The following is a 27,785-nucleotide window of genomic DNA, read 5'->3' as shown; positions in this document are numbered from 1 at the left end:
TTTGCTAAGCCTCCGTTGTCATGTTTTCCTTGGTCATATGGTCAGGGTCTGTTTTTACCTGCTCAGCTCTTCGTGGCTCTTACTTCTCCCACTGACATGTCTTGGAAACTAGACTTAACCCCAGAACGGTGGTGGCAGTGATAGGCATGACCGCGCGGACAGGGTGGCTGAGGGCTCACCCCCCGTTGAGGTCACACTGGGTGATGTGTTTCAGGTGGGAGGGAAAGAGGACTCATCCTGGAGATGTCCTGCCTGGGACCTTGAGGCTGAACACAGGCGGGGCTGCACGCAGCCAGCTCTGCCAGGGGACCTCTCCTGCCCCTTGGGTGCTGGGAGCTGGGAGTGTAGCCCCTACTGTGGATGTTGTGCTGTGGTGTGGAAGGTCAACAGAGCTACTGGGGTGGATGTAACTTGCGAACGTCAGGATTGTGTAGGAAAGACATTGGATTTGGGATGCTTGTGGAGTTCGTGTATGCAGTGGGTCAGCATTTTGGGCAACTGCATTTTCAGGCTGGGTCCACTGCACATGGTCATTTTCCCGTGGCATGTCCCTTGGACTGGCTTTGTCCCTGGGCGGCTCTCTGATGCCTGGGCTCCCCCATCCCCTCCACGCTGGCAGCCTGTCTCGGCTTGGGAGCACTTTCATCACAAGTTCAAGGGGCTGTGGCATTCAGAGAGATGCTCTCCATGGGGTCCTGTGTTCACCCTTGGCGTCACAGGAAGGGTTGTGTGGGAGGATAAGGGAATCGTGTGACGGCCCGTGACATCCAGGAACACCAATGTGGAGAGACTGCCTGGTCCCCATGGGACAGCGCCGCCTCCTTGTGCTGTGCTCTCACTCCCTCACCTTCGGCGACCCCTGACGACATAGTCATCCAAGCCTGGCTGGCCCCTGTCTGGAAGATATGCAGCACTTCAGCATGTCTCGTTACCCCTGCCTATGTATTGGTTACTGTAATGGTGACATCAACAAGTAAATGCATATACTCATACAGTCATGGGGCAAAACTCAATCTGGAAAAATGGAGTTGCTATCAGTTCCTTTTCTAGGGATTAAATCAAAATGGAGCTTGAAAAAGCTTTAGCGTGAGCTTCCTACATGCGGTCCCCTGGAAGGCAGAGGAGCGGAAGGGCGTGTGCGGTTTCTGCACCTCCCCCCCGAGCTGCCTCGCGCCTCCAGCCCCATGCCTTCTTTATCATGTACTTCTTGGGAAAGTCTTCTAAGCAAGTCTCTGCATACGTTCAGGGACCATTCCAGTGTTGCATGCTTATTTTTTCCTTATATTCAGAAAACTCAGGAAGCATTAATGCAAAACTTGCTTTTAGGTATCATTAACTTTGGAAGTCCTAAAGTGTAAAATTCTAAAAACAAGCACAGGATATTTAAAGTTCCCGAGCTCTGCTGTCTTTTCTCTCGTGCACTGCATTTTAAAGGGACCTACAGTGGCTGGGCTGGTTTCACCATCCAGAACTGGTGTTGTCAGCAGACAGTTCACGTTGGGGGATGGATGGTGCTGGAGTTAAACAGGATTTCCCAACAGGAAGAGACAATTAGTAATTGCATTTCATCTCGAATCTTATTTGTGTCTGGTTCATTATTTTTCTTTGATTTTTCTGAACATTCTTTCTATTGTCCTATCTAAAAAACAAATGAAAACCCAAGTGATCTTTGATCCTTAGACCCCAGTGTGCCTTTATTTCACAGCCGTGCTTTCCCGAGCTGTGTCTGTGCTCCTATTTTCGTCTTCTCATCCCACTCCAGGAAGCTGCCTTGAGAAGGACTCCATCTGCTTTTATTTATTTCTTCTTTAATTTTATTTTTTTTCGATCTTTGGGCTGCACTGCACGGCACGTGGAATAGTTAGTTCCCTGACCAGAGATCGAACCTGCGCCCCTGCATTGGCAGCGTGGACTCTTAACCACTGGACCGCCAGGGAATTCTCCTCGGTGTGCTTTTTATTGTCACATCCCAGGGCTGTGCTTTTCTACCCGTTCTTGCCACCATATTTGGCCACGCTGGCCACCTGCCCTCCCTTGGTTTGGGTGATGTCATTCATCTCTGCGTCAGCCCACATCTTTCCTCGCTCCGTCTTCTGTTCTAATACCAACATCCTGACTGCTGTTCACAGTTTTCCCTTCTCATTCTACACATTCCTCTTTGATGGTCTTATTCACATCCTTGGCATTTATTATGGTGTAGGGCTGTTGCTTCTTCAGTCTGTAAGGCTGGAAATCTCTAAGGTCTAGAACGCTCTCTCCATGTGCCTACTAGGTGAGGCCGCTTGGAGGTCCAGCAGCAACTCAGATCAACGTGTCCAGAACCTGGTCCTTTTCTCTGCCCTTAAGCACCCTTCTGTCCCCAGTTTCCTCTCCTTGGATGGCATCACAGGGTGCCTTGGATGAACTTGTCACGAAAACGCTGGGTGCTGTGTTTGACCCTCCTTTAGCCCCCACCCTCCTCTCCACTTCATCACCTGCCACTGTGTTCAGCCTGCCTCCAGTTTGTTTTTGTTCAAGGCCTCTTCTTTCAAACTTGCCACTGTAGCAGGAGGTCAGGCCTTTACTGTTTCTTGCCTGGACCATTGCATTAGCTAACCTGTCCAGTAATGAGCCTCCCATCTCCACTGCCCTACCTGGCGCCGTCACGGCTGCTGTCTCTGGCCTTTTGATCTGATCATGTCCCTTTCCTGTCAGCATCTTCCAGTTCTCCACCTCTTTCTGTCTCATCCATCATGTTCAGGATGAAATCCAGCTGCCCGTCTGGTCTTTTATTCTGCTTCTCTTCTCCCCACCCTCCTGAACTGTGCATGTGGCTCTGTGACTATGTCATCTGCTCCTGTCTACTTGACTTTGTGAATAGGGTTCCTTTTCCTGGATGGCACCCCCACTTTGTGGGAAATTCTGATTCCTCTTCCCAGCAGGTGAATGTATTACCTCCCTGACTTTCACCTCCAAGGTCAATACCTGCTCCCTGCCGCCCCCTCCCTCATTAGCCCAGGGGTCTGGGAGACCAAAGAGGGGCTGGGGCTCTTCACCAGTATCTGTATCACATCATAAGAGCAAGTACCCTGTCCTGAGCATCTCACCTGTGCCAGGCCCAGGCCTTCTTGCCTCACCTTGCAGGAGTACATTGTACCTCAAACCTGTGAGTAGCTAGTGCCACTGTGCCCATGATAGCAATGAGGAAACCGAGGCTCAGAGAGGTAACTAGCTCTGCCCGAGATAACCTTGCAAGGAAGCCAACGGAATTTAAACCCAGGCAACCTCACTCCAGAGCCTGAGCTCTCAGCCCCCTGCAGACTGTCCCTCTGCAGATGTGAGCCCAGCAGAAAGTTGTCCCTGAGTGGGTAAACATTAAGTGGGGAATTTAGTAAGCTATGAACCGGCCAAGCTCAGGAAACTTCGGGAGGTATATGGGAGCAGGAAGGAACCATGCTCTGGTCTTCCTAGGAAATAATAAGAAGAGCTGCAATTCAAATCATTTTTGTTGTAACAAGTATTTCTTCTAAAGTTGCAAGTCAGTAAATTTACAGTTCAGCACAGAAAATTAGTTAAAACCCCAGCATGCTTGTTGGCATTTGTGTCTATGTACGTACTGTTGGATATATGTGAATATGTATTTATATGTTTGTTTGTGAACTGTCGTTGTATATTTACATGGTGACACACACACATATGTGTGCACACGTGAGTGAATTATTTTATAAGAAAACAAGTGATTTCCTCCCAGTCAAGTAGTCTGACCCCCTCCAGATGTCAGTTTCACATTGCAATGTAAATGTAACATGCAGTGTCACAAGCTAGGAAAACAAGCTTCTAGCAAGCAGAGTTGCATCTTGGTGGGTCTCCTGCTGACTGGCAACCCGGTGTCCCCTGCAGACTGCAGAGAGATCCTGCTTCCCATGATGACGGATCAGCTCAAGTACCATCTGGAGAGACAGGAAGATCTGGAGGCCTGCTGCCAGCTGCTCAGCAACATCCTGGAGGTTCTGTACAGGAAGGACGTGGTGAGTAATGGCGGGGCTACCTCTGTGGACCCTGCAGCGAGTGTGGGCCTGCGATCCCCAGGGGCCCCAGCCTCCCAGCACCAAGTCGTATTTGATTCAGTTAAAAAAGTATGGCCGGGGGCTTCCCTGGTGGCACAGTGGTTGGGAGTCCGCCTGCTGATGCAGGGAACACGGGTTCGTGCCCCGATATGGGAGGATCCCACGTGCCGTGGAGCGGCTAGGCCCGTGAGCCATGGCCGCGGAGCCTGTGCTCCGCAACGGGGGAGGCCACAGCAGTGAGAGGCCCGCGTACAGCAAAAAAAAAAAAAAAAAAAAAAAAAGTATGGCCTGAATTTTAAGGGTTATCCTTTCTTTTTCTCTCTCTAGAGTTGCATCCTCAAATTATTTTTTATTTATGTGTAAAGCATGATGATTATATTACCACGTGTGCTTTTCAGCACTGAAGATACTGTTTTATGTTTGTTTCCTATGACTTCTCAGCTAAGTGACTCCCAAGACTTAGATTTGATATTAAAGGTCAAAGTCTTTGATATTAAAAATTAGAAATAAACAACAGGAGGCTAATTGCATACTTTCTTTCAATTATTATTTTATATTTAATAAATAGATATTATTATTATTTTATACACGCACATAGTAGTTGTTGGTTGTTTTAAGTGCGTCTGAGAGTTTTGAGAAGAGCAGTTCTCTGCCCCTTTTCCTGGGTTCCTCCCCCAACAGGCAGTTTTTTCCTGTGCTTTCTTGGCTGTTTTTTTTAGAATGGTATTTCCTTTTGCATTTCTCAATTGTATGCTTATTCCACTGACCTTCTGTCTTAATCAAAAGCTGGTGCAAGCATGTATGGAAACATCTGACCCTATGCTTCCGCGACCCCATTGTACCCAGCACATTCATTTGGGCACACGTGTGCACACACATGTAAAGACATTGGTTCTCCAGGTGTGTCTGGACCGGTGTACAGGGCCATGTCTGTCTCTGCCTCTAGCAGTGTGTCTGCCTCTAGCAGTGGCCAGATGGGCCAGGATTTTAAGTCGGCAGGATTTGCTCTTAGCTCTTCCCCACGTGACCTCCTGCCACCTCCCCAGTCCACACACACACACACACACACACACACACACACACGTGCGCGTGCACGCGCATGCACGCACCTGTCCTGCCCACTTCCTTGCTGCACCTGCTCATTCTCTCAGAGCCTGGGTGTTGCCCTTGAAGAAGGAGATAAGGTAAAGTAATTCATTGGGATGGTGGCTGCATCCGCTCTTCTCGGGCTTTGCCTTTGAAAGGTGTTGGAAGCCTTAACCCAAAGGCCAGCGTCCAGGGGTCCCATGCCAGGCCTTTTCCTTTTCTTATCAGATGAAAGGTTAGGAGTAAAGAGGTTGCGTGGCCAAGCCTCACAGAGGAGGTAGTGCCTGCCTGGCCTGTGCGGAAGCATCTGGAAAGCCCATTTAAACACATTCAGAGTTCATGAAGAAGAATCGGCAGTCCCATCACACACAAAATAAAGGGGCAAATTCTTACCGATAGAAGGTTCTCTGGCACTCTGAATTTTAAGTAGTGTGCTAAAATGATATTTAAACGTTCGATTCCATGTGATTGTGCCCACATTATTGGGACCTGACATGCAGAGCCATCTATGGTTGTTATCTGTCAGCCTTCCATTTACAAGTGGCCAAGTGTCTTTAGAAAACTCACTGGTGAGCTAATCAGGGATCATAAACATTACATTGTTTAAACAGAGTTGCTTTTATTTTTAAGGTTTGCTTCAATTAAATTACTGTGATGATATAACACATTATCATTAATGGACTATAATTAATAAAATGCCTTGAGTTTTCTTTGTGAAGGCTTTTGCCTCTGACAGGGGCCATTTTTCATCTCGTTAAGGGTTGTAATTGATCTACTCTTTACAGAATAAATGAATTCAGTGACAGCCGCGGGACGGGCATGTTAATGACTGTCTTAGGTGGTGGTATATTTACACTGGTGTGTCCTCCTGCAGGGACCAACTCAGAGGCATGTCCAGATTATCATGGAGAAGCTTCTCCGGACAGTGAACCGAACCGTCATTTCCATGGGACGGGATTCTGAACTCATCGTAAGTGCTCGGTGACACGCTTGTGGGTTTCATTGTGCCTGACAGCATCTTTCCCGGGAAAGTCATTCACTCTCAAGCCCGAAAATCCATGTGGTTCTTTCCCACCTGCCTTTTGAAACTAACCATGTTGTACAACGATACAGCAAGCAGTGGGGATGTATTTATTTACAGTCTAGTAGGTTAAAGGTACTCATTGCCACGACTCCATAAGTAAGTGTCAAAGTTGAAGAGTAACAAACCAACATTTGGTTCTGGTTTTCTCATTGCTTACTTCTAGCAAAGGATGCATATGTTCTTCTAAGTCCTCATTCTTCTGGCAGATTCTTTCTACGTATTTACATTTAAGATGCCATTAATAAAATTTTATGAAGGGCCTTAAAAAGGAATTGAGGTCCTCCGACTTCGCTGTTTTATGTCTACTCTAAAGTATTGTAGATGTCTGTCCTGTTCAGATTGTCGAGACAAGGAATGGTATCTGTTCTCTTTCTCAGAGTTTTAACAATAATTTAGCAAGCTTATTTCTAAAGCAAGACTGCAGCATTTTCATATTATGGTGATTTTTTCCAGAGTTTGCCACTCTCCTCCTCACCATCGTTATTCTTAAATATGGTTTCGTGGGCAAAAGATGCATTCGTAGGTCCCATTTAATTTCTTTCATTTCTAGTACATGTTACCGTGTAACTGAGTTTGGTGGTTCGCATTTCAAAAAAATAGCTTTCCTAACCACAGAACAGAAAATCCAGTTGGAGTCTTCGCTGGCAGTCAGACTAGGCACATTGGTCTTCCTTGGGTGATTTTAGTTCTGTCTGCGTAGCCTGGGAACGGATCAAGTACAGTGACCCGTCTGTCTCCGTCAGGCAGCAAAGCAAGACTGGAGCACTGGGCTTGTGTCGGTTTCTGTGGCTGCATCACCGTAAAGGCTGTCGTTTTGGGTGAATCACAGGAGAATAATTGCTGCCTTTGTATGTTTCCATCCAGTAAAATCGTCTAGTTTATGTCTCAGGGTTTTAGCACGTGTTATGTGCAGAGTGTCCTTTTTAAGGTATATCTCTTTTAGATTTGGATTATAACATGTATAAATTAGGGAATAAAGTATTTCCTTGTAAATTGGCGTTGCTTGCAGTGGATTTTCCATTATTCTGTAATCATGCTCTTCATCATAACGATTCTTTTCTGTAACCTGGAGATGCTTTTGTATACGTGGGTGGAGACTGAGCCCTGAGGAGGAAGAATTGGGGTGACTCCAGGGGCACCCCCGGGGTCCGGTGTTCCCGTCTTCTTGGGGTTGTGCCCCTGGAACACTCTCGTTGTGGAACTCAAGAGGGCTTTAAGTAGAAAGAATGAATGTGCCTTCAAGTTGAACCAAGTTTGGTGTCATTCTGCTGAGACCCCTGTTGGAACAGGCTGGAGCAGCGGGGCTGAGGTGACGTTCTGGCCGTCACGGAGTCACAGTGAGCGTGTTGGGCACTCACGATGGGCAGATGGAGAACATGGCCGACGTGGAGGCCAGTGAACTGATGAGATGTTTCTGTCTCTGGTTAGCGGTGTGTTCACTTGGGTTATAAGCCCACACTGGCCAGCAGTTGAACTGGGGAGAGGAGGGCAGGGAGGAAGCCCATAACGGTTTGATGGGACCTTAGCCTGGGGCCAGATTGTAAGACGTGCTCGCAGCTCAGTCAGAGTTTCTAGAATGGAGCGTGGTGACTTCTCTCAGACCACGTGGTCCTGGATGCCTTTGGGAAATTTCTCACATCTCAGACATAGTGATAATAGCGACGCAAGTAATAGCTGCTCTCACCGAGCACTTGTGGACGTGCTGGGCACTGCGTAATGAACGGAGGGTCCTCACTTAACCCTCCGCTTCATCGTGCATAGGCCGCTGCAGAAATGCCTTGCAGAGGGATGGGAAACGGTCCCAGACCCACAGCTAGCGTGGCGGCGCTTGTGGGGAGCCCGGGCTGGTGCCACAGCTGGCTTTCCTTGGTGTCTTCTGTGAGACTGAGACTCACGGTGCTCATCTCAGTGCTGGTCCAGGAGGCCCAGAGGAGGGCTCGGAATTCCTCCTGGTTCGGCATCGTAGTTAGTGCGGCAGCCGCCCAGGGAAATAAGCGCCTTTTGCCCTTTGCCACCTTTAGTCGTTTTCGTGGACCAAATGTCAGGATGTCCTGGAGGAAGACGGGCCAGACCACGGATCGGTTGCCCCTTTCCTGAAGGGCTTGGAGGAAGCCATGTGTCCTAAGGAACCCTTAGGGGTGTCTGGGAAGAGCCCTTGCACCTTTACCAAGGCGGCATGAAGTGAGGACCCAGGCTCAGTCTTACCTAGCTGTGGCCCTGCTCCTACCGCATAGGTGATGGGGTCCAGGGCACCGTCAGGGGCCACGGGGCACTAGAGCAAGCTGCCTACATCCAGGCGCATCCCCCCACCGCCCTGTCCTTCTCCAGCAGAAGTCTCCAGAAGCAGGAACAGGATTTAGGTCCTAAGCTAACTCCTCCCAATGCCAGCATCTCTAATGTGCATACAGGGAGGCCAGAAATTCCTTCCTAAAATGAACTAGGCTGTCAGGAAAGGAATCTCAAAGAAAACAACTGAATATAACTATAATTATTTAATGAATGATGACAGCATTAAGATGTTTTCAGGAAGGACATTCTCCATTTCACATTGGCGATGTTCAGAGACTCTTTCAGTCGTCAAGGAACCACGAGTCCCCTCTGTGGCGTCCACAGAGCAGTGAGACTGAAATGTTGCCCTGCTGAGCTCAGCCTTGCTGTCCACGTGGGCTCCCATGCAGACTTATGCATTAGCTTCTTAACGTCACTGTTGCAGCTCCGTGAATTTAGACGAGAGGAAGATCTGGGGAAGAAAATATCCCTGACAAGGTGGCCAAAACACATAATCAGTGGCCCCTTTAGAGTGGAAAGAGAGCAGAAAATCGTTATAGGCCTGTTTGGGCTCAGCTGTAACATCCCGTTACACCACAGACATCCCAGCCCTTATGTGTTTGCTCCTCTTTTTTGCATCAGTGGAATGGAAATGGTATAACTGTGGATTAGCTCACAAGTTCTAAAGAATCGCTGAAAATGGACTTTAACAATTTAAGTGATTAAAAAGGTTCTGAATAGCTGTGCTTCACTTAATGATTTATTTCATGATATTGTCAACAGTAGTAGAAGCGTGACGTCTCTTTCCATCAAAACAAGTTGTTCGTTGGGGATGAGTTGTGGCCTGACAGTTTCCCCATGTGTTTATATATGGAATTGAGAAGTGGGGAGCTTCACACGCCATTGGCTAAGCTGTGATGTACTGTATAAGCGTCTTCTTTTAACTGTATCTATGGTACCTTATAAACACCATGCAGTTGGTTATATATCATTTGTTTTAGTTCATTTTATACCTTTCAACTTTATATTTGAAATGGGCTATTGGAATGCATCTCAGGCAGAGGACAAAAATATGCCATGATCCTAAGTATTATAGTTTTTTTAACAGATAAAACTCCATTTGGCAAGTGTAGGACTGTAGATTGCGTGGTTGCCTACAGCAGGCCCTAACACAGAAGGCTTGCAGTAACCCTGCCACAGAATTAAGATGCCATTTTATCTTTATTCCAGGATCGTCTAATGCTATAGAATAATTGAGTGGGGTGCTGAGCTTTACATGGTCTGATTTCAGATTTTATTTTTCTCTTCCTCTTTGAAAAGATTTCTAGGCCATCAGCATTGGGCACCTTCTTGGTCATTGTGTATGGTTCTGAGCAGGGGGCCATGGTGGCTTAGGTGCTCTTGTCTGGTGGGCAGGTGACATGGTTTCCCCCTCCCTTGACACCCCCCCCCCCAACACACACATGCCTGTGTCTTTGCTGGAGTAAGTGCTGTAACAAAGCTGGGTTGAGAGCAGACAGGATGAGTAGTACGCGTGACCCTTCCTTCTCTTGTGATATTAGCCTCTGCTGCCTCTTTCAAATAATAAGATTTACATTCTGTTAACGGGTCCTTTAAAAATGTAATTGAGTGAGAAGGACTTTTAAAGGTTTTTCTATGGCCTGGATCCACACCAGAAGACTGAAAATTACTAATTCACAAAAATGAAAATGTGGCCTTCTTCAAAAGAAAGGTTCCCTTGGAAAATCCACAGAAGTAGGCTTAGGAAAGGGAAACATTCTTCCCGCATTCTCCAGTTGTTCTTGTGACCACCAGACCTCCTGATTCCCTAGACTCAGGTGATGGAAGTTCTTTTGTTTCTACTCCGAACACCAGCTGTAGGGGACGTAGACGGGTGCGGTGTGTTTCATTGTGACAGTGGCACTATTGGTGGGGAAGAGATGCTGCGAGTGAAAAGTCCACTGACTTCTTTGAGCCTGCGTGATTTATAATGACTTGACATACTTCTTCATTTAAAAGATACCGTAAAAGACTCCCTTTTACCAAGACTCATCACCAGATATTTACACAAAGATGTTATTTCCCCATGCATGAACATTTGTTTTGCGATATTTATTCTAATGGACTTTATGTATGAATGTGCTTTTAACAAAATGCTATTCTTAATCTTGCCTTGCAAAAGAAAGCAATGCATTATAAAAGTTTCAAGTGGACAGTATCTGGTTTTTCTCTCTGAGTGTTGCAAAAAGTGTCTCTAACTTGTATGTTTGTTAATAAACCTACTTAGGAAACATCTGACTTCCAGAAAATCATCCTATCACAGGTACACGTGTGAGTTGTGATGACTTTATAAATTCATTTCCATATGGTATCGGTATAGCAGTTTCTCCTGCCTTTCACGTGTGTCTGTGGCCGTAGTATTTTTTCAAGGTTGGTCACTGACTGTGGATTTACTGCAGAGGAAATGAAAACCATATTATTACCTGGGTGAAATACGCTGTGCAGTTCTTGCATGTTCATCCCAAGCCGTATCTTAACTTAATTATTGAGCTCCTTAAAAGGCATTATGCTGCTTGCATATGACCTTCTCATCTGCCAAAGCGTATGCTGCGCATTGTAGCACGACGAGTTATCCCTAGTTCACAAAACAGAACATTATTTCTGAATCATATAGTTCTTCTCTTCCTGTAAATAAGTTGGTTGCGCACTTATCCCATGCCACATGTGCCCGTGGTAGAGCTTTTCTAGGTAAAAGGAGATATATCAATGTCGAGTCAGCTGCTGTTATCTTTAGGTGACGCTGCACCAGTGACTCTTGTCTTCCTTACTAGTCACGTCAAATTTTATTCGCGGATAAAAATGCTCCCAAAGAATCATTCCAGCTGTGGTGGGCTTTGCAAACGTGTTGTGCCTCACAGACAGGGTGGAATGGAGGAGTTCACGGCCCGTTTCTTGTATTTTGTCCTTGCTCTCTTCGATAAGAAGCACAAAACAAGCGCTTGAATTTAATGGTGTGTCTTCTGAGTTGGAATTGAGGATTGTGTATCTGCCTCGCCTATGACGGCACCCTAAGGAGAATGGCTTTGCAAGGCGTGCTCGTTGTTGCTGTTTGAGATTGGAGTCGGCCTGGTGTGGGTCCGTGAATGATGATGCCATTTCTGCCACACCTCAGGTCTCCATGGCAGCGGACACCTTGGCAACCTCATAGGATGTGGGAAACTTCTGCCAACTTCATATGCCCTGTCCAAGATAGCAAGGTTTCCCCACACCTTGATTTTCTCCCCAGTTTTACTCTGCTTTGGGGGAGAGTCTGAGATGGAAGGACCAGATGCAGAGGCCTGGGACCTCTCCTTGGAGGCTAGTCGCACACTTTCAGAATGACTGGTGGGCACCTGTGTGGCAGAATGCCCTTTGTTGGATCTAGTTATCGATAAGAGAGGACCCCTGAGGCCGCACCAGTATTCAGCTCACAGATAATTGTAGAATGTGCCTTGGAGTTTTCCCCCCAGTGCTCCGGGCATTGGGTCTTCCTCTCTATCCTATACTTGGGCTGCACTCACCCACTTCTTTCCCCAGAGGAACTTGTGAGGCAGTGGGAGCCTTCCATCTCAGCCGAATCCTTGCTCCCGCACCTTGCAAGTGGACTCTGCTATTGCAGAGCCCAGGAAAGGGGGTGGTGACCTCTCCTCTCCTGAGTTTCCAGGGGGCCCTCTCCCTTGGGAGAGGAGGCTGGTTTGCGCTGGTCTCTGTGGGAGACCCAGACTGAGCACCCCAGTGCTCAGTCCCACTGGGGCACTGGTCCCCCACCCCAGGGAGGGAAGAAGAAAGGAAGGAGGTGGCCGACCCCCTGGGGCTGCGGACCTGCCTGATGGATGATCTGGAGAGAATCTGTCTCCAGGGGGGCATGGCAGGGTTCGCCCTGGAAACACTGATGAGTTCAGTTGTCTCCCGGAGTTTCTTTAAAAATTAGACCTGGGCTTCCCTGGTGGCGCAGTGGTTGAGAGTCCGCCTGCCGATGCAGGGCGTGCCCCAGTCCGGGAGGATCCCACATGCCGCGGAGCGGCTGGGCCCGTGAGCCGTGGCCGCTGAGCCTGCGCGTCCGGAGCCTGTGCTCCGCAACGGGAGAGGCCACAACAGTGAGAGGGCTGCGTGCCGCAAAAAAAAAAATAAAATAAAATAAAAACAAAAATTAGACCTCAGCCAGATCCTGCTGTGTACGGTGCCCTTCTCCCTTAAAAGCCATCCTGTTCTCCTGGCAGCTGAAGCCCATGCCAGGGTGCGTGGTCTGGTCAACTGAGTCTGAGCTGGATTTCAGCCCTGCCCCCTCCCCAGCCAGACCAGGCCAGTAGGCAGTGCCCACGGCCCTTCTCCTCTCCCAAAGACCCAATGGAGTTCTCTTCAGCCTGAACATCTTTCCTTTATTATTATTTCCTCATATTACTTATTTTTTACCAAATTATTGAAACCACAAAATAAGATTAATAGCCACACAAAACATGACCTTTGATTTTTTTTATTTAAAAATTAATAAAGAACTTAGTGACAAGTATAATAATTTAATCTCTATACGTAATGCCATGTGTACATCTACATATGAGGGAACACGGTACTTTTTACCTTGGTTTTGTATCAAAGATTTTACTTAAATCTTTCTAAGAGAAGAGTCCTCATCTGTTAGGACACATTGCAGTTAAACTATGAAATGAGTTTGAAAATATTTTTTTTCTATTCTGAAGACAGTTTCATTTTTAAATAGGAATTTATCTTCAGTTTCCTTTTTGATCCTGAAAATATTAACTTTTTTTTTTGTCTAGACTGCTTTCAAACAGTGATGTTACTTTGTTTACTAGATGTCCTCTTGTTTAGACGGAATTATGGTACTAAGCAGAGAGCTGCTAACACCCTTATTTCAATTCACTGAGATAGTCGGGATTTTGAAAACACAAGGAGAGATAGCTTGTTGCAAACATTTTTTATAACTTTAGTTAAAAAGAGTAGAAAATACATGAAACACATTTTTTTAAACTTTATCTCTACATGAAACAATTGCACTTCCTTCATGGTACAGGATCAACTTAGCCTTCCTCTTGCACAAAAATATTTCTCAGTTCTGTTAACTGATATTCAAGGATTTGTATCCTCATGTATCACGTCCACAAAAGATGCGTGTTTTTCTTTTAATTAAAGCACACATCTGTGGTATAGCTTGAGTAATCCCCAAAGAATGCTTACATGAGATACTCCTGTCACTTTTTTTTCAAGTCCACTAAGGTCTTTCTAGAATCAAAACACTTAGAACGAAAATAGATTTGCTATTGAGTCAGGAGGAAAATGCGTGGCAAGATATAGCTCCAATCTGAGAAACGCAGGTAGATCCTTTCACTAAGGCCGACCACCTTATTGGCATCTGGTCAGTGAGGTGTGCGTGTGAGCACGAGATTAGATAAGAAACGGTTGGACAGAGACCAGAAGACTCGGTTTCATTGTACATTCACAAACGACTCAAAATTAAAGTTGAACCAAAAAAGGTCAAAAGAAGATCCCTACTTCCTACTGTGAAAAGCCAAAACTTCATAGACAAGAGTCCTTAATAGACTAGGGGCTTTTGATTTCTATAAAAAGATACTTGCAAAGGTGCAAAGGAATGAGTGAAAAAATAAAGGAACTAAGATTTATATTGCAATGTGTAATCAAAAGAGAACTCGAAGTGTCACGATTTATTTAAAAAAGACCTAAAAACATTTGATTCACAGCTTTCCCCTAGGTATGTCATTTAGTACAACTCACTAATAGGTTAAATGTAGGTGACGTTAGTTGGTTTGTTGGTAGCAGCTAAACTAAGCACGCGGTTTCTCTTTGAGATGGTCAGATCTTCTACAGTTGTTACAAAGCGTAACGAATCGTATAAAATGTCTGGCTAAGCTTTCGTGACGAACAGTGTCTCAGACATTGATCCACAGAAACACTTTCCGGTGGCAGAGAACGCCTGTGATTTATTGGTGACTGTATTATCTGCTGTGTATCTCTCTACGTGTGTTTTCAAATTCTTGCCAGGATTTATCATTTGGCCTTTGGGTACCAAAAGATTAAAAATGAGATCTGCGAAAGCTTAGTGTCCGATAGCTCTGACCCTGTCAACTTGCAGTGATTAAAGGCATGTCCTGACTTTGGGGGACTCCTGGCTGCCGGGCATTTGCAGGGTGAGCGGTAAGCACGTCACCGGTCTGGAGTTGAAACAAACGCTGAATTTGAGGTGTCAGCATGACGCTGAGATGTCACTTGGCTTAGCGCTACAGCACGTGAGGCAAATATACATATAGTCACATTTTAGAGATTATTCATGGTCTCCGACCACTTGAAAAAAATTGTGCTTTCTCCGGAATTGGATGTGCTGAAAATGGCACTCGCCCCCCGCTTATTTGCAAAATTAAACATAAAAATGAAGTCCTTTGCAAATGTAAGGGCTACTTTTTCTTCTCAGTATTAAAAAAAAAATAAAGGCTTGAAAATAATTATGAGTTTTAGCTGTGTTACAGAGTGACAGCCTGCCGTTCTGCAGGTTGATAATGTAATCCTTGCTGATCTGGGGTGCGGGCATAGAAAGTTTACTTATCATCTTTGACTATGTTAAGTTTCATTTCCGGTTTTACATCCCACATCCACGAACTGCAAAGAACAGCTGGCAAGGTGTGACATGTACTACTTCGCTTCTGTGAGTTGATCTGTTACAAAGGCCTTTTTGGTAAGCAGGGTGAGAACGGGTGGTGTACGAGTCAGCCACCGTTCACTCCGTCCTATTCGTTTTGGGAAAGGATTTACTTTGAACTCCAGTGGGTTTTAAAGACGGCCTTTAACTCCAAACACCATGAGTTTTAAAGGAACCAGAGTTTCCATCGTCCGTGCTTTTTAGATTCAGTTTTGGGTTTTTGCTTGGGAGTTGAGTAAGTCTCCTGAGAGTAAGGCGAGTGTGCGACCTGAGTTTCCTCGAAAGGATGGAGTTTCCTCAGAACTGGCTGGAGTTTGTCTTCTTGCTGCTTAAAATCTAGCTCCACACTAGAAAGAAAAGAGAGGGAAGAATTTAGTGCTTGGTCTTTCCTATGTAAAGAGCTCCCTTAGAGACAGCAGAATTTGGTGCCATCCCAGCAGGGTAATGATCATTCGGACGGTGTTTATAATGCTGTTTGACGGTTCAGTATTAGCAATTGGCTGTAATATGTTTTAGTGCTCGGTCACTGTGAACTATCTCAAAAAGTTTCATTTTCTTTGAAAAATAACTTATTTGCATTCATTGCCAACTTTTGAAGTTTTATTAATGTACACAGGTGGTGTGAAAGCATAGACTGTGTTTGTTGAAATGAGAAATGTGACATTGAGTAACCCTTTTGCTTGTCCGTAGACTGCACACATGTGCTTCATGGGACAGAGAGGTAACCGAAGATATGTGTGTTCAGGGGTCGTCTTAGTGCATATACACCAGGTATTTGGAAGTTCTGTGCAGCTTTTCACAAGGTCAGAGAAAACCATTTATCTCACCTGAAACAGCTGTAAAGTGAAGTGACCTTGGCTTCTGGTCTCCTTTGCAAAATCTTATCTGCCTAAAAAACTGGTAAGAGCCCAAATATCCAACATTGGGGAAAAGAGTGTGTTTTATCAAGTCAACACCATTGAATATCACTCAGTTGTTCTCAAAGATAGTTTTCCAGGCAAAAAGATAGATAGTGTTTGGTGAAAATAACAAAACTGTAGTTACATGGCTGAAGCCATAATATGCAAACGTGCAACCATGGGGAAGGACATTTGCCAGTAGTGATGGGGTTTGTGTTAGAACGACAGGGTTAAAGCTGGTTTTCTTGTGTCTTACGAAATTTCTCCTGACAATGCTGCATTTGGCCTAGAGTCCTCCCATCCGTGCATGGCTTTGGAAGGGACCATTGTTGACCCCCTAACTTTGGGTAGGACCCCCCTGCTCCAGTGTCACTCTTCTGTGATCAGCCCAGGGGCAATGGGCCTCGCCTCCCTTTTGGTTCCCTTGCCTGTACCCCTAGGATTTGAACCTGGGCGCTGCACCACGCCAGGCCTCCGGAGATGTCCACTCTGTGCTGCCTCCATTTCTGCGCTGGGTGCCAGTCGAAATGTCAGTAGATTTCACTAAAGGCTCAGCAGTGATGATAATGCTTGAGCTCAAAATTTTACGTCCGGTGGAACCGTAAACCATTTACAAACATGATAGCCTATTGATTTAGAGAACCATTAATCCTAGCTACATTTTGACATTTTGAAAAGACAAAAACAGCAAAGCTGTATTATCTGGAGTTTTAAAAACAAGTTCAAGACCCATCTAATGGACTGTGTCATGCTTTAAATCCACTGTTCCATTTTTCGTATCATCAAAGACTGTATTAGTGAAAAAATTAAAAATATTTTCAGAGAAGTTTATGGCTAGTTCTCCCCCTGTTCCCAAAACAAAAATTATTTCCCCCCCCTCATTTCAAAGGTCCTCTGAGTTATGCTGCAGTTTATAGGAAATAGAATAAAACCCCGTGAACTCATGACTTGCTAATCTAGAACAGGGGATAATGTAGTTGTGCTTCCTCTTGGGGACAGTTGGGAAAAGTGCAAATCTCAGGACATGCTGCCTTCGTGAAACACGAGCCTCAGTTATTGTTTCAGTGGGAAGAACAGGGATTTCCCTCCTGGCTTTTTCATCTGATGCTGCAGAGCGGGGAGGGGGTGAGTGGGGGCTCAGATAAATCCCTTAACCTCTGTAAGGTTCGGTTTCCTTCACTTGAAGGGGTATAATAATTACTGTCCTGGTATGTTACTGAAAAATGGTAAGGATCCTCCCCACTCCCCCTGTCCTGAAAGAAAGAGTTTCTTAAACTATAAGATGCAATTCAGATATTATTTTCTCCTTATCATTTGTTGATCACTAATTGTATAATGGGGACAAGAGCTAACAATGATTAAGAAATACCTATTCAAGAATTCTTCAACTTGGACATTTAACAAGGAAAATAAGAACCTTGCCATTGAGTCTGTAAGATAGTATAGCATCCAATATGGTATTTTAGGTACAAAAGAGTAATTTTGTCAAGGTGCTTGGTTAGTATTGAAAGCATGTTCTCCAGATCATAACCATCTCAATAGGCCCAGATAGGTTTTGTGTTATTAGGTCAGAGGGTGGGTGCTAGCATTTCCTGGGCTAACAGTACAATTCTGGGTACCTGTAATTATTGAATTCCCATTAAGCTCCTACATTGGGAATCCTGTTATTAACCAATTTATCACACTGCAGAACCACCATGCTTAACCACCATTATGCTATAATCACAGCATAATCCAATCTGAGTTCTTGTTTAACAAAATGACTCGACTTCATCTGTCTGTTGATTCCTATCTGCACTCCCCCACGACTGAGAAGCTGCCACCAGGAGCTGGTTTCTTCGTGGAGGGAGTGTGAGTGGCCGTGAGCACCTGCTGGGAGATGTCTGCAGTGAGGTGACCTTGAGCCCTGCACCTCCCTCCCGGTCTGTAACCCCAAGTTGCAGTGCACCTGCTTGTCAGGTGATGTCCGGGTGCCAGGGGATGCTGTGCCCTGCTATCAGGTAGGAATAACGTGGCTCTGTCCAGTGTTTTCCACTGGGGGACTTTTCTCCTTTAGGGCGGAGTACACCAAGTCACCGGGGTCAATGTGAAGCAGACAGCCGGCTGGAGAGGGCAGTGTCCGACGGTTAATAGTCTGGCCGACTCTAGCTGACACAGAGCAAAGGTCCCTTCAGTCTTAGCAGCCAAATGGCCAGAATAAAGCAGCACCTGCTGCCCTGGTCCGCACAGAGGACTTGGACAGAAGCCAGCGGTGGACAGTCTAGGGCACTTGGACTCTGTGCCCAGAGCCCCTCCCTGTTTAACACAGCGAGCTGTCCAGATGGGGCCTGGGAGCGGGGGATGGGGGGTGGGTGCTGCCTCGTGGAGAAGCGATGGCCCTCGATTTGGGCTTCCACACTGATCGGAGGGACACGGGGGGCGTGTTGGCGGGGTTGGCTGCAGCTGCCCGGCAGACGGTGCATGTGGGCACCGTCACCGTCTTCAGGGCTGTCGCTTTCTCCCGTCTGGAGCACGTGTCCTGGCCACTCCTTGCCCCTCTGTCCCCAGGCCCACATGACCTCCTTACTCTCTAGCACCTTCTGCAAGCTCCCCCACTCGGCTCCTTTCTCCCTTCTTGGCACTCACTACAGATGATTGCATTTGTCTCTGTCATTTTGCCTCCGTCCCCCGAATGCAGCTGCTGTGACGGGGTGACTCTTGTCCCGTCTCTGCTCCCAGCACCTACAGCACGGCCTGAGTCGCGGCAGTTGCCCATGTAATACTTACAGAATTAACGCATGAGCCGTAAAAGACAAGTCCCGTCTCGGCTTTCGTCCCCATTGCCCTGGGCTGCTGTGTCTTGGTCGGTGATGTTGGCTGTGCCCCCTTGCTCTTCCCTCCCATCGAGCCCCCTCCTTACTGCCGGTAAACAGGGCTTCTCCCGCAGGCAGCGCTGTGGGACCCACTCTCGGTGGAATCTGTGGCCCGGCTCCCTTCTCTCAGAAATTAATCGAAGAAGATGCTGAAACTTTTGTCGTAAAACACACACCAGGATCTGTTTGCAGCCTGCCTCCCCCGCTTCTACTCCTGGCTTCCCCTTTTCTGGAAGAGTCTGCAAGATGGGCGGGGTCAGCAGGGTGCGGCCAGTTGTGCTCTTCGAACCGGGAGTCTTGTGATTCCCTTCCCACTTTTCCTGTGGGCTGCAGGCCCTGCTGTGGTTTTCTGCATGATGCTGCTTCTAAGCTCAGTCGAGGGCAGTGCACCTGCCCTCTGCGGTTTGGACCTGCCTTCCCAGAGCAGTTCTAGCTCAGAGACTTCGCCCTCATTGAGCTGGCAGACAGGGGTGTGTGTGTTCCAAGTCTGGCCTCTAGACCTTGTCCTCATCTGTTAGGGCTCGGCTGGGGCTTGGCACAGCTTCCTGCAATGCCCAGGGTCTCAGCATCCGGCCGCACACGAGGCTGGAGGCTGCTGGTGGTACCGTCCGCCTCCTGCAGGCCAGATCTGGCGTTTGTAGCGCACCGTTGAGGGGACACACGCATCATGCGGAACACTTGCACCTCCGAGGAGAAGCAGCCTGGAAAAAGTCCTGACTCTGGAGAGTCCGAGCCTGAGTGTGAAGGGACTGGAGCCAGGCCAGCCTCCGCTAAGCTGGCTGTTCCCTCCTTTAGTGCCTGAGGTGCAGCGCAGACTGCAGACTGTGCCGGGTGATCCAGAACGGCCCCAGGACTGCTGGGGCTGTTTACAAGATATAAATCCCCGGGAGCTATCATTGTTTACGTTTTATCTCTCTCCTTCCCCTGCCTGCGGTCCATCCAACAAAATGCTTGCGTTGAGAGCTCTGTGGTAACTGAAGCCGTGCTGCCAGGCGTGCCACCGAAAGCCACTGGCCACATCTGTGTGGCTCGCGGTGATGAAGGATTAAAGCCACGGGCTGCAGACTGCATTTTTTGGTTAGTCTTTTTCTCTTGAAAATAGAAGTTTTATGTGTAGGGACTTGGCTTACAGAATTATTACTCTACATTTCCAAAGAAATAAAAACCTGCGCTGAAGCTCAGGCTGCTCTGTCAGCTGGCACCAGCTTTATTTGCTTCCCGGCGTCTCTGCTGGGCTTTGTAGTAACACTTCTCCCCACGACTTCATGCAGTTTTGCAGAAGAGCGTGGTCCCAGCATCTCCAGCGGATGCTCTGCTTGTCTGCTGCTCCTATAAATACCCGGGCCCTGCCACAGTTTCCTTAGCAAGCTGTCGCCAGCTCCTTGAGTTCATTGAAGGGGAAATGGATTTAGAACATTCCTTTCTCCAGTCCCCTGGGTGTAGCAGTGAAGAGTTAAAAGCAGGTGAGTTCGGCTCCCAGGCATTGTGTGTTTCCTGGACTGGAAGAAAACCCGAAGTCTCTGATTTCTCCAACCTTGACAGTGTTGGCGCGGCTCAGTGGACTGCAGAGCGGAGGCCTCTGTTTTTAATTTTCTTTGAATCAGATCGCAGAGTCCCCGGTGCTCGGTGTGGCTCTGACTGACCCACGCTCTGCCACCCTGGATACATCATCCCACCTTCAGGGACCTGAGCTTCCCGGGCTGTGAAACGACAGTGGAGATGCACACGCCCACCGCCAGGGGGCCCCATGGAGCCACCACACCCACACGGAAACTCAGGCAAACTCGGGGCAGCCAGCTCGCTGGGGCGTGTGATGGCTCTCACAGTGTCCTCAAAATGCAGTGCTTTATGTCCGGCTGGCTTCACGTCAGCGCCTTGGATCACACAGTGTTGTTCAGAAGCAGCTGAAAGTCAGGCTCCAAGTCACAGGCTGGGTTGTCTCCCTTGCAAGCCTGGTGAACCAGGCACATCTCTTTTTATTTACTCCTCAGCCTCAGTTTACATATGTGGTCCCGGCTGTGCCTTTAGGCAGTGGGAGAACCAGGACCCAAAATGGCCATCATACTTCCCTGGACGCATCTCCGTGTGACTACTGAGGGGCCCCATCCATCTGGCGTGTCCAGAATCAGAGCGTTTCCCCAGCCTGCTGCTCGGTCTTCCCAAACTCAGCTGCGATGCCGGGCACCTTGGCGTCTGGCTGGACTCGCCCTTCCCCCCTGCTTCCATCAGCTGGGTACCGTGCAGCCACCCTCGGCAATCTCCAGCGCCTTCCTCTGCCCCCAAAGAACTTAGGCGGTTTTCACTTTGGCCACTGAAACAGCCGTTCAGTGCTTCTCTCTCCGTCTCTCTCTTGCCCTAACGCGTTTTCCAAGTACCAGAGTCACCTTAGGAAAACCTGAAACTCCTTGACAAACTTCCACTCGTCCTTTAAACCGAGGGCACTTGTTGCCTCCTCCTTCCATGGATTTTCTAGACTAACCACATGTGCCCGCCCCTCCGTCCCGTCCAAACTCCTCTGGTCCACACTGCTCAGGGCCTCTGCACATTTTTATCAGAGCAGTTCTGGCTCATAGCTACTTTTTCTCAGTTCTGTGAAACACATCGAGGGATAGACCATGTTGAATTCAACTGCATCTGTGATGCCTTTAATACAGTGACAGACTCAGCACGTGACCTCTCTGTTTACTGAATTGAAATAAACTGATGAACTGAACCGGAATCCCCTCACTTCCAGTCTCAGCAGAATGCTGCCTCTGTTTTCTAGTTATAACTTACTCATCAAAATGAACATATGTACAGAAAATATGTCCATATGTTATATACCTGTTGTGTATATGTATGGAGCTTGTTCCAGTAGTTTCCAGTATTAATAATTTGAACATAGAAATGATTCATCATAACTCTGAATCCTTCTTCCGCCACTTTTTCACACAGTAGGTGCCTAATCAAAGTTTACAGAGTCACTGTAAGATTTAAAATACTAGAAATAGATGGGTATTCAATAGTACTGATACCTGAACTATAAGATCTATTCCCTTTTCGTGATGGCCTATGGCAAGGAAATTACGGTTATGGTTATAAAAAGCAAAACATTAGCCAGTTATCCTAGCTATAAAGTATATTCCAAAGTATCCAAAGTTATAGACAGTGACCTTTCTGAATACATCGTGGTACGTAGCCTGACCACGCAGGAGGACAGTCCTTCCTTTTAAGCTTGACTGAAGCTCCATCCTCGGTATCTTTCTTATCTGTGACTCCACTGGAATGCAAAGAGTGGTCTGGCACCCGCGCTTCATCTAAGTGCCCACATTTGAGGGCTGGCCAGATGCACAGGGATCAGGGAACTGCGTTTGAGCCTCCTATAATTTTGCGCCACAGAGAGGTCGAGGCAGAAAGACTCAAGCGCTGTTTATAGCTTCCAACCATAATCATTTCTCGAGTAAGAAAGGGACCAGATCACTCACAGTGTCACATGTGTATTAAGCATATCTGATGTCACACTTCTAGCAAGCCATCAAGATCAGACATTATATTTAGAAGGGATGGATAATTATTAAATGTGGACTGCCAATTCACGGCTGTCCCTGGCCTCAACAAAGAGCACACAATTATTTTTTTTAATCTTTGAGCAGGAAGTGCATTGTAACTGCAGTTAAAAGGAGAAAACACAGGACTCTCCAAAATTGTTTGTAGTGGGTCCTTCAGGTGCCAGGGCTGGAACACCCAGCCAGGTGACCTGAGTCGGGTTGGCTGAGATCTTGGCCGTGACCTTGTCTTCTGTTCTCATCTTGAGGACGGACAATCTGTTGCCCAGAGAGGAATGACTTGCGGTCACAGTGCTTGAGCTAAAGTGCAGAGCAGCCCGGCCCCTCTGAGCCACCAGCCCAGAACGCTGAGTTGCTGACGCTCTCAGGAGCTTCCCCTCTTCTGACGTGAGCAGAGAGAGAGAGAGAATATGGAGCAGTGACAGTTCTCAGTGCGTAGGCCAGAAAACCATTAGCTTCTTGTGCATGTCTTATGGTGTCACTGGTGACGTGTCTAAACCCCCGGTTCCCTACCACACCTCCAGGGATGTGTTGTCCGTGGGATCAGTGCCTTCAAGGCGGCTGATGGGGCAGAAGAGTCAGCTGAGTGACAGCAGCAAACCCTAGGTGGTTTCTTTTGTCATTGAGTCCCCAAGGAATTTTACATGCTAACTTAGGGCACTCAGGTAGGGACTGGATGCTGTATCTAGCTCGTAGAAAAATCTACATGGTTGTCTAAAAGTGAATTACACTGATTTTCTCATGACACTGACAATGTCACTCCTTCACACTGTTTTGGACATAGGTGACCACCTCATTAATTTTGACTTTTGAGGGTCTTAAGAGGAGGGCTATCAGTATAATTAACCTTTCTCTGCTGAATAATTTTTAACTAATTGCTTTACAAGGAATATGTTGAAATGAGTAATCAGTTTTCACTTTTACAGCTGTAATCAGTTGCACATAGAATTTTTGATACTAAAGGTTAGTAAAAGGTCACTAAAGATGACTAAAACCTGATCCTTACATATTGGGGAAAAAGAAAGAATATATTTTTATAATTCTAATGGAATAGATAAAACTTGGGTTATTGGTTTGGGGAATTTTTTTTTTTAAGATGTTGGGGGTAGGAGTTTATTAATTTATTTATTTTTGCTGTGTTGGGTCTTCGTTTCCGTGCGAGGGCTTTCTCTAGTTGTGGCAGGCGGGGACCACTCTTCATCGCGGTGCGCGGGCCTCTCACTATGGCGGCCTCCCTTGTTGCGGAGCACAGGCTCAGTAGTTGTGGCTCACGGGCCTAGTTGCTCCGCGGCATGTGGGATCTTCCCAGACCAGGGCTCGAACCCGTGTCCCCTGCATTAGCAGGCAGATTCTCAACCACTGCGCCCCCAGGGAAGCCCCTCAAGGAGAATTTTGAGGTCTGTTAAGTCATTCTTTTTTGTTTTTTTCTAACGTTTAGTTTACTTTATTAAAACATATTTCCTTACATCAGAATGACATCGCCTAAAGTTTTATCCAAGGAAATCCTTTCTGTCCTCTTCCTCCCGCCCCCTCAGTCACTGTAAATACTAGGAACAGAGCACTAAGTATTAGACAAAAGCTAATTTCCTCCACATCAGTTCATGTTGGTAAAGAACTTAATATGCACAAGTGGTGGTGATCGAAAGCAGGCCTGCAAAGGCCACTTCCACTTAGAGATAATCACTAAATGACAAAGGCAGCAAAGATTCCACTCCAAGTGGGCTCTGGACAGGCTAGACCTGGCCCCGGTTCTGCATACAAATGCAATTTACCTCTCTTAACAATAAGACTGCATTAGTTTCGGGGCGTCCAGTTCTGGTGGCTGTCCTGATTGCAGCTCCTTTTTTGCGATACTCTGGAATCAGTGGCATTTCCGTGCACATTTTTGTCTGGAATCTTTGCAGCCTTCTGTTTTGTGTTCTTATTGGTGATGCAATGAATTTCTATTGATGATTTGAGAAGATGCAAACCATTACTTCTGTGAATTCCTTTTCCATCTCATAATATTAGGGTACATTTCTCGTCTTTCCTGAAACCCTCCAATCATTTTGGAAAGGACCTCGCAGAATTTGGGAGCTTCCTTGATAAACAGTTAAAGACTTCGATGCGCTGGAAAGTTCCCCAGCTGCTGTAAGGCTACATGCTTAAGTGTCAGCAGCAAGGCATCCCCTTTCATCCTTGGAAATCCTCGGGCTCTTTCTCCCCCTAATCCTTCCGGTTGTTTCCAACCCTCTAGCCAGGGGGGTGGGAGAGGTGTTCTACAGAACACATCTAAACCCTCCCCAATATGCTACCCCTCCAAGATGGTCCTCTGTCCTCTGCGTCAGCTGTCCCCGGGCGGAGCACCCTGGTCGCCTTCATCTCCCCGTCCTCTGCCTTTCTTCACTGTGTCTGTGGCCCCCACGCCTCCGGTGCAGAAGGTTCCCTGTTGTTGTCACTGTGTCGTTACGAGGTCTTACGGTAGGGGTTCTACGGGGTTGTCTTCAGCCAGATCACCAGTTCCTCCCGCCTCCCGGTGTGTGGGACCATCATGCCCCTCATGTCCTAGGAGTTCCATGAACAATGCTGAGGAGACGCACAGAAGCACCAAATGGAAGGGACCCGGGTACTTCATCAGAACAGTTGTTTGAAATTTCATCTCTACTTGACCATCCATGGATCATATCAAAAGATGAAAATACGACGTAGACAACAGGGCATCCTGCAAACTCCCTCCCTCTGGGGTGTTGAAAACAAAGTGATAGGCAGACGGGCAGTGTTTCCCTTCCCTTCGGGGGCCAAGTCCACTCACGGATTCACTGCATAATTATTAGTGTCACTTGAGGCTGGCTGTGGGTGGCCCTGATGATACAGAAAGGACGCAGGTGCGGGCAGTGTCCTCCTGAAGGGGACAGGTGTTGTAGGACTTGGAACTAATGGTAGGAATTCTAATACTTTACAGGAAGATTTAAATTCTGGTAAAGATTCTACTTAATTAGTCTGAATCATCATTATCATTATCTTTCAAAGCTCGCTTTCATTCCCCAAAGCCTTTGAACTGAGGTTAGCACAGGCTCTCCTCATAAAAATGCACAAATTTGAATTCAAGCCATTTGGTTGTGGTATTATTTTACGAATTAACCACTTCAGTAAAGCAGGGAAATGGTATGTTGCATTGTTCCTTTTGAAACAAAATCTGAACAAAGGATGAATCATCAGTTAGCGTGACTCATCGGATTAGTTTGACAAGAGACCTACTGAGACGGGGTGGATACAAAGGATTTCAACTGCTTGTGAGCAAAGATCATATTAGTACTTTATCCGTCGAATATTTTCTGAAATAATTATAGCCTATGTTGACAGGAAATATGGATGATAGCCAGAAAAGTTTTACTACAGAAAACTAAAACTTGTATCCCTTGTTATCTTGTTTCATGCTGAGATGGTCTTAAATTAGAATTTCACAATTGGTCCAGATCAAAATGGAAAGAATGTCATTTTAGGAAACAAAAACTGTAGTCATGTCAACCACCTCCAAATTCCCACTGATGGACGATACCACTTTTGGTGCTTGGGTTTCAGTGTCTAGGAAGCAGGGCGATCCATTGCCCAAGGATGGTTGTCTCGGCTCTTTGTAAATCGATTTGCCAGTACGGGAATGGATGCTGTTTGGTTGAGAAATGCCCTGTGAATGCCCAAACTTTCATCTCCAAGTAGACTTTCTTCTGAAGTTCTCAGATCCATTCCTCTCATAATTGTAGATCACTGACTCATGGCATTTCAGAGCTAGAGAGGACCTACCTGATCCCTTCCTTCAATCATGCAGGACTTGGAGATCTAATGGACACCCCTCCAAAGACAGAGGATGGCAGCTCAGCCCTGACCTCTGGGGCGCCCCCTATCTGAGCATCAGTCCCAGGCAGGCTGATTTTCACAACCTTTCGTTTGTGGCCCCGGAGGCCCTTTTTCCATGAAATTGCTTCAGGATCTTTTGTCCCTTTGATATTTTTTTTCCATGACGGACTTATTTTTTTTTACAGAGAAATATGTACTGCCACCCAAGGCAAAGGCACACGTTTATTCAAGGGCTTGCGTTGCTAGAACCACAGGCAGCCGTGTGTTGGACACGGCCCCGTTTGCATGTCCCTAGGCCAGTGTTACTGGCAACATGGTGGATTCTTACACTGCTCGGAGAGGGTACTTGGGTTTTGGGTGAAAAGCAGTGTGTAAATGCAAGATGGGCGGGATCAAATTCACTGACCTCCAGGGCTCTCTGCCTGCCAGCAAACAGGTATGACAAGTGACAACATGTGGAAACTGGCAGCTCTGATGGCCCCTCGTGTTCGCACAGGCTCTGGGACAACCACAGGTCTTTGGCATTTTAAAATGTCTTTATTTTGAAACTCCTTCAACCTATTCAGTTCTGAGGTGCTGCGGGCATCCTCTGGGAAAGACCCAGAAGAGTGGCAGAGATGGTGGTACAGGGACTCTTAGAACATTCCTGAAGTCTAGGGTGCAGGCCCTGGTACCTGAGAGCCTGGGTGCAGAGCCAGGCATAGAACCAACTGCAGGGACTCCGAGCTTGAACTCACCCCCTCCTGATGGGATCGTCTCTACAGAGGTGTGTTTGCAGGAATTGATGGAGGATTTGTTGCAACGTCCTCCGTGAAAGGAGATGCACTTGAATCATAAAGCCTTTGCAATTTGGACACTCCCTCTGGCTCACCTCTGAGATGTTCTGGCTGCCCGTTGGCACTGCTCCAGGGTCACCTGGACAGGTGGTTTCTTCTGCCCAAGGCCTGTTGTGTTCTGGATGCTTTTCTATCAGAGAAACCTCTATCCTTCATGAGGCATTTGACATTCGAGGATTGAATCACAGGGCTGGCAGTACACTGAGAAGTCATCTGGGCGAATTCTCCCTTGCTCTACGCTCCCCATTCTTTTTTGGCAGAAGGGAACCCCAAGGGAAATCAGCTATCTGGAGGTATGAACAGCTGCCAGCCACCACTCTCTTGTACCAGTCTTTGGTTTCCTGATGGGATCATGAACGCCCCCTTCACCGAGGTGCTGTGCGCCCCCGCGATGGAACTGCCGCCCACGCGGGGCTGGGTGCTCCTGGCAAGCAGGCTCCCCTGTTGCTGCTCCCTGACCCTCTGTCCTCACTTCTCCAGCTGTGCGCTCACCAAGGGGATGCTGGGTTTGGATCTGTTTATGCCCTTTGTACTCACCATTGGAATGATGTGATTTATTTGAGTGTTACATAAACCAATGAGATACACTGGAGGCAAGAGAATTATTTCTGTGGGTCAGATGTTTTGGA

General features: G+C 47.1%; 2 protein-coding genes across 3 annotated transcripts in view; one reads left to right on the top strand and one right to left on the bottom strand.

Annotated features, from left to right (window-relative positions):
• Positions 1-27,785, top strand: part of DOCK1 (dedicator of cytokinesis 1) — a 528,830-nt gene that overhangs the window by 196,603 nt on the left and 304,442 nt on the right. For both annotated transcript variants that reach the window (XM_082855005.1, XM_082855004.1), the window contains exons 26-27: positions 3,880-4,007; positions 6,007-6,102. In XM_082855005.1, coding sequence (XP_082711131.1) covers positions 3,880-4,007; positions 6,007-6,102 — 224 coding nt within the window. The remainder of the gene's footprint in view (positions 1-3,879; positions 4,008-6,006; positions 6,103-27,785) is intronic.
• The window catches only part of INSYN2A (inhibitory synaptic factor 2A), a gene marked incomplete at its 3' end in the record, with an annotated part of 36,637 nt that continues 24,208 nt past the window's right edge, over positions 15,357-27,785 (bottom strand). The window contains exon 3 of the mRNA XM_082855003.1: positions 15,357-15,537. Within this exon, the coding sequence (XP_082711129.1) occupies positions 15,357-15,537 (181 nt within the window). The remainder of the gene's footprint in view (positions 15,538-27,785) is intronic.

The sequence above is a fragment of the Leucopleurus acutus genome (assembly GCF_964270905.1).
Source record: "Leucopleurus acutus genome assembly, chromosome: 14".
NCBI classification, from domain to species: Eukaryota; Metazoa; Chordata; class Mammalia; order Artiodactyla; family Delphinidae; genus Leucopleurus; species Leucopleurus acutus.
The sequence above is the reverse complement of the archived record's forward strand: the minus strand, read 5'-3'. Positions and strand labels throughout refer to the sequence as shown.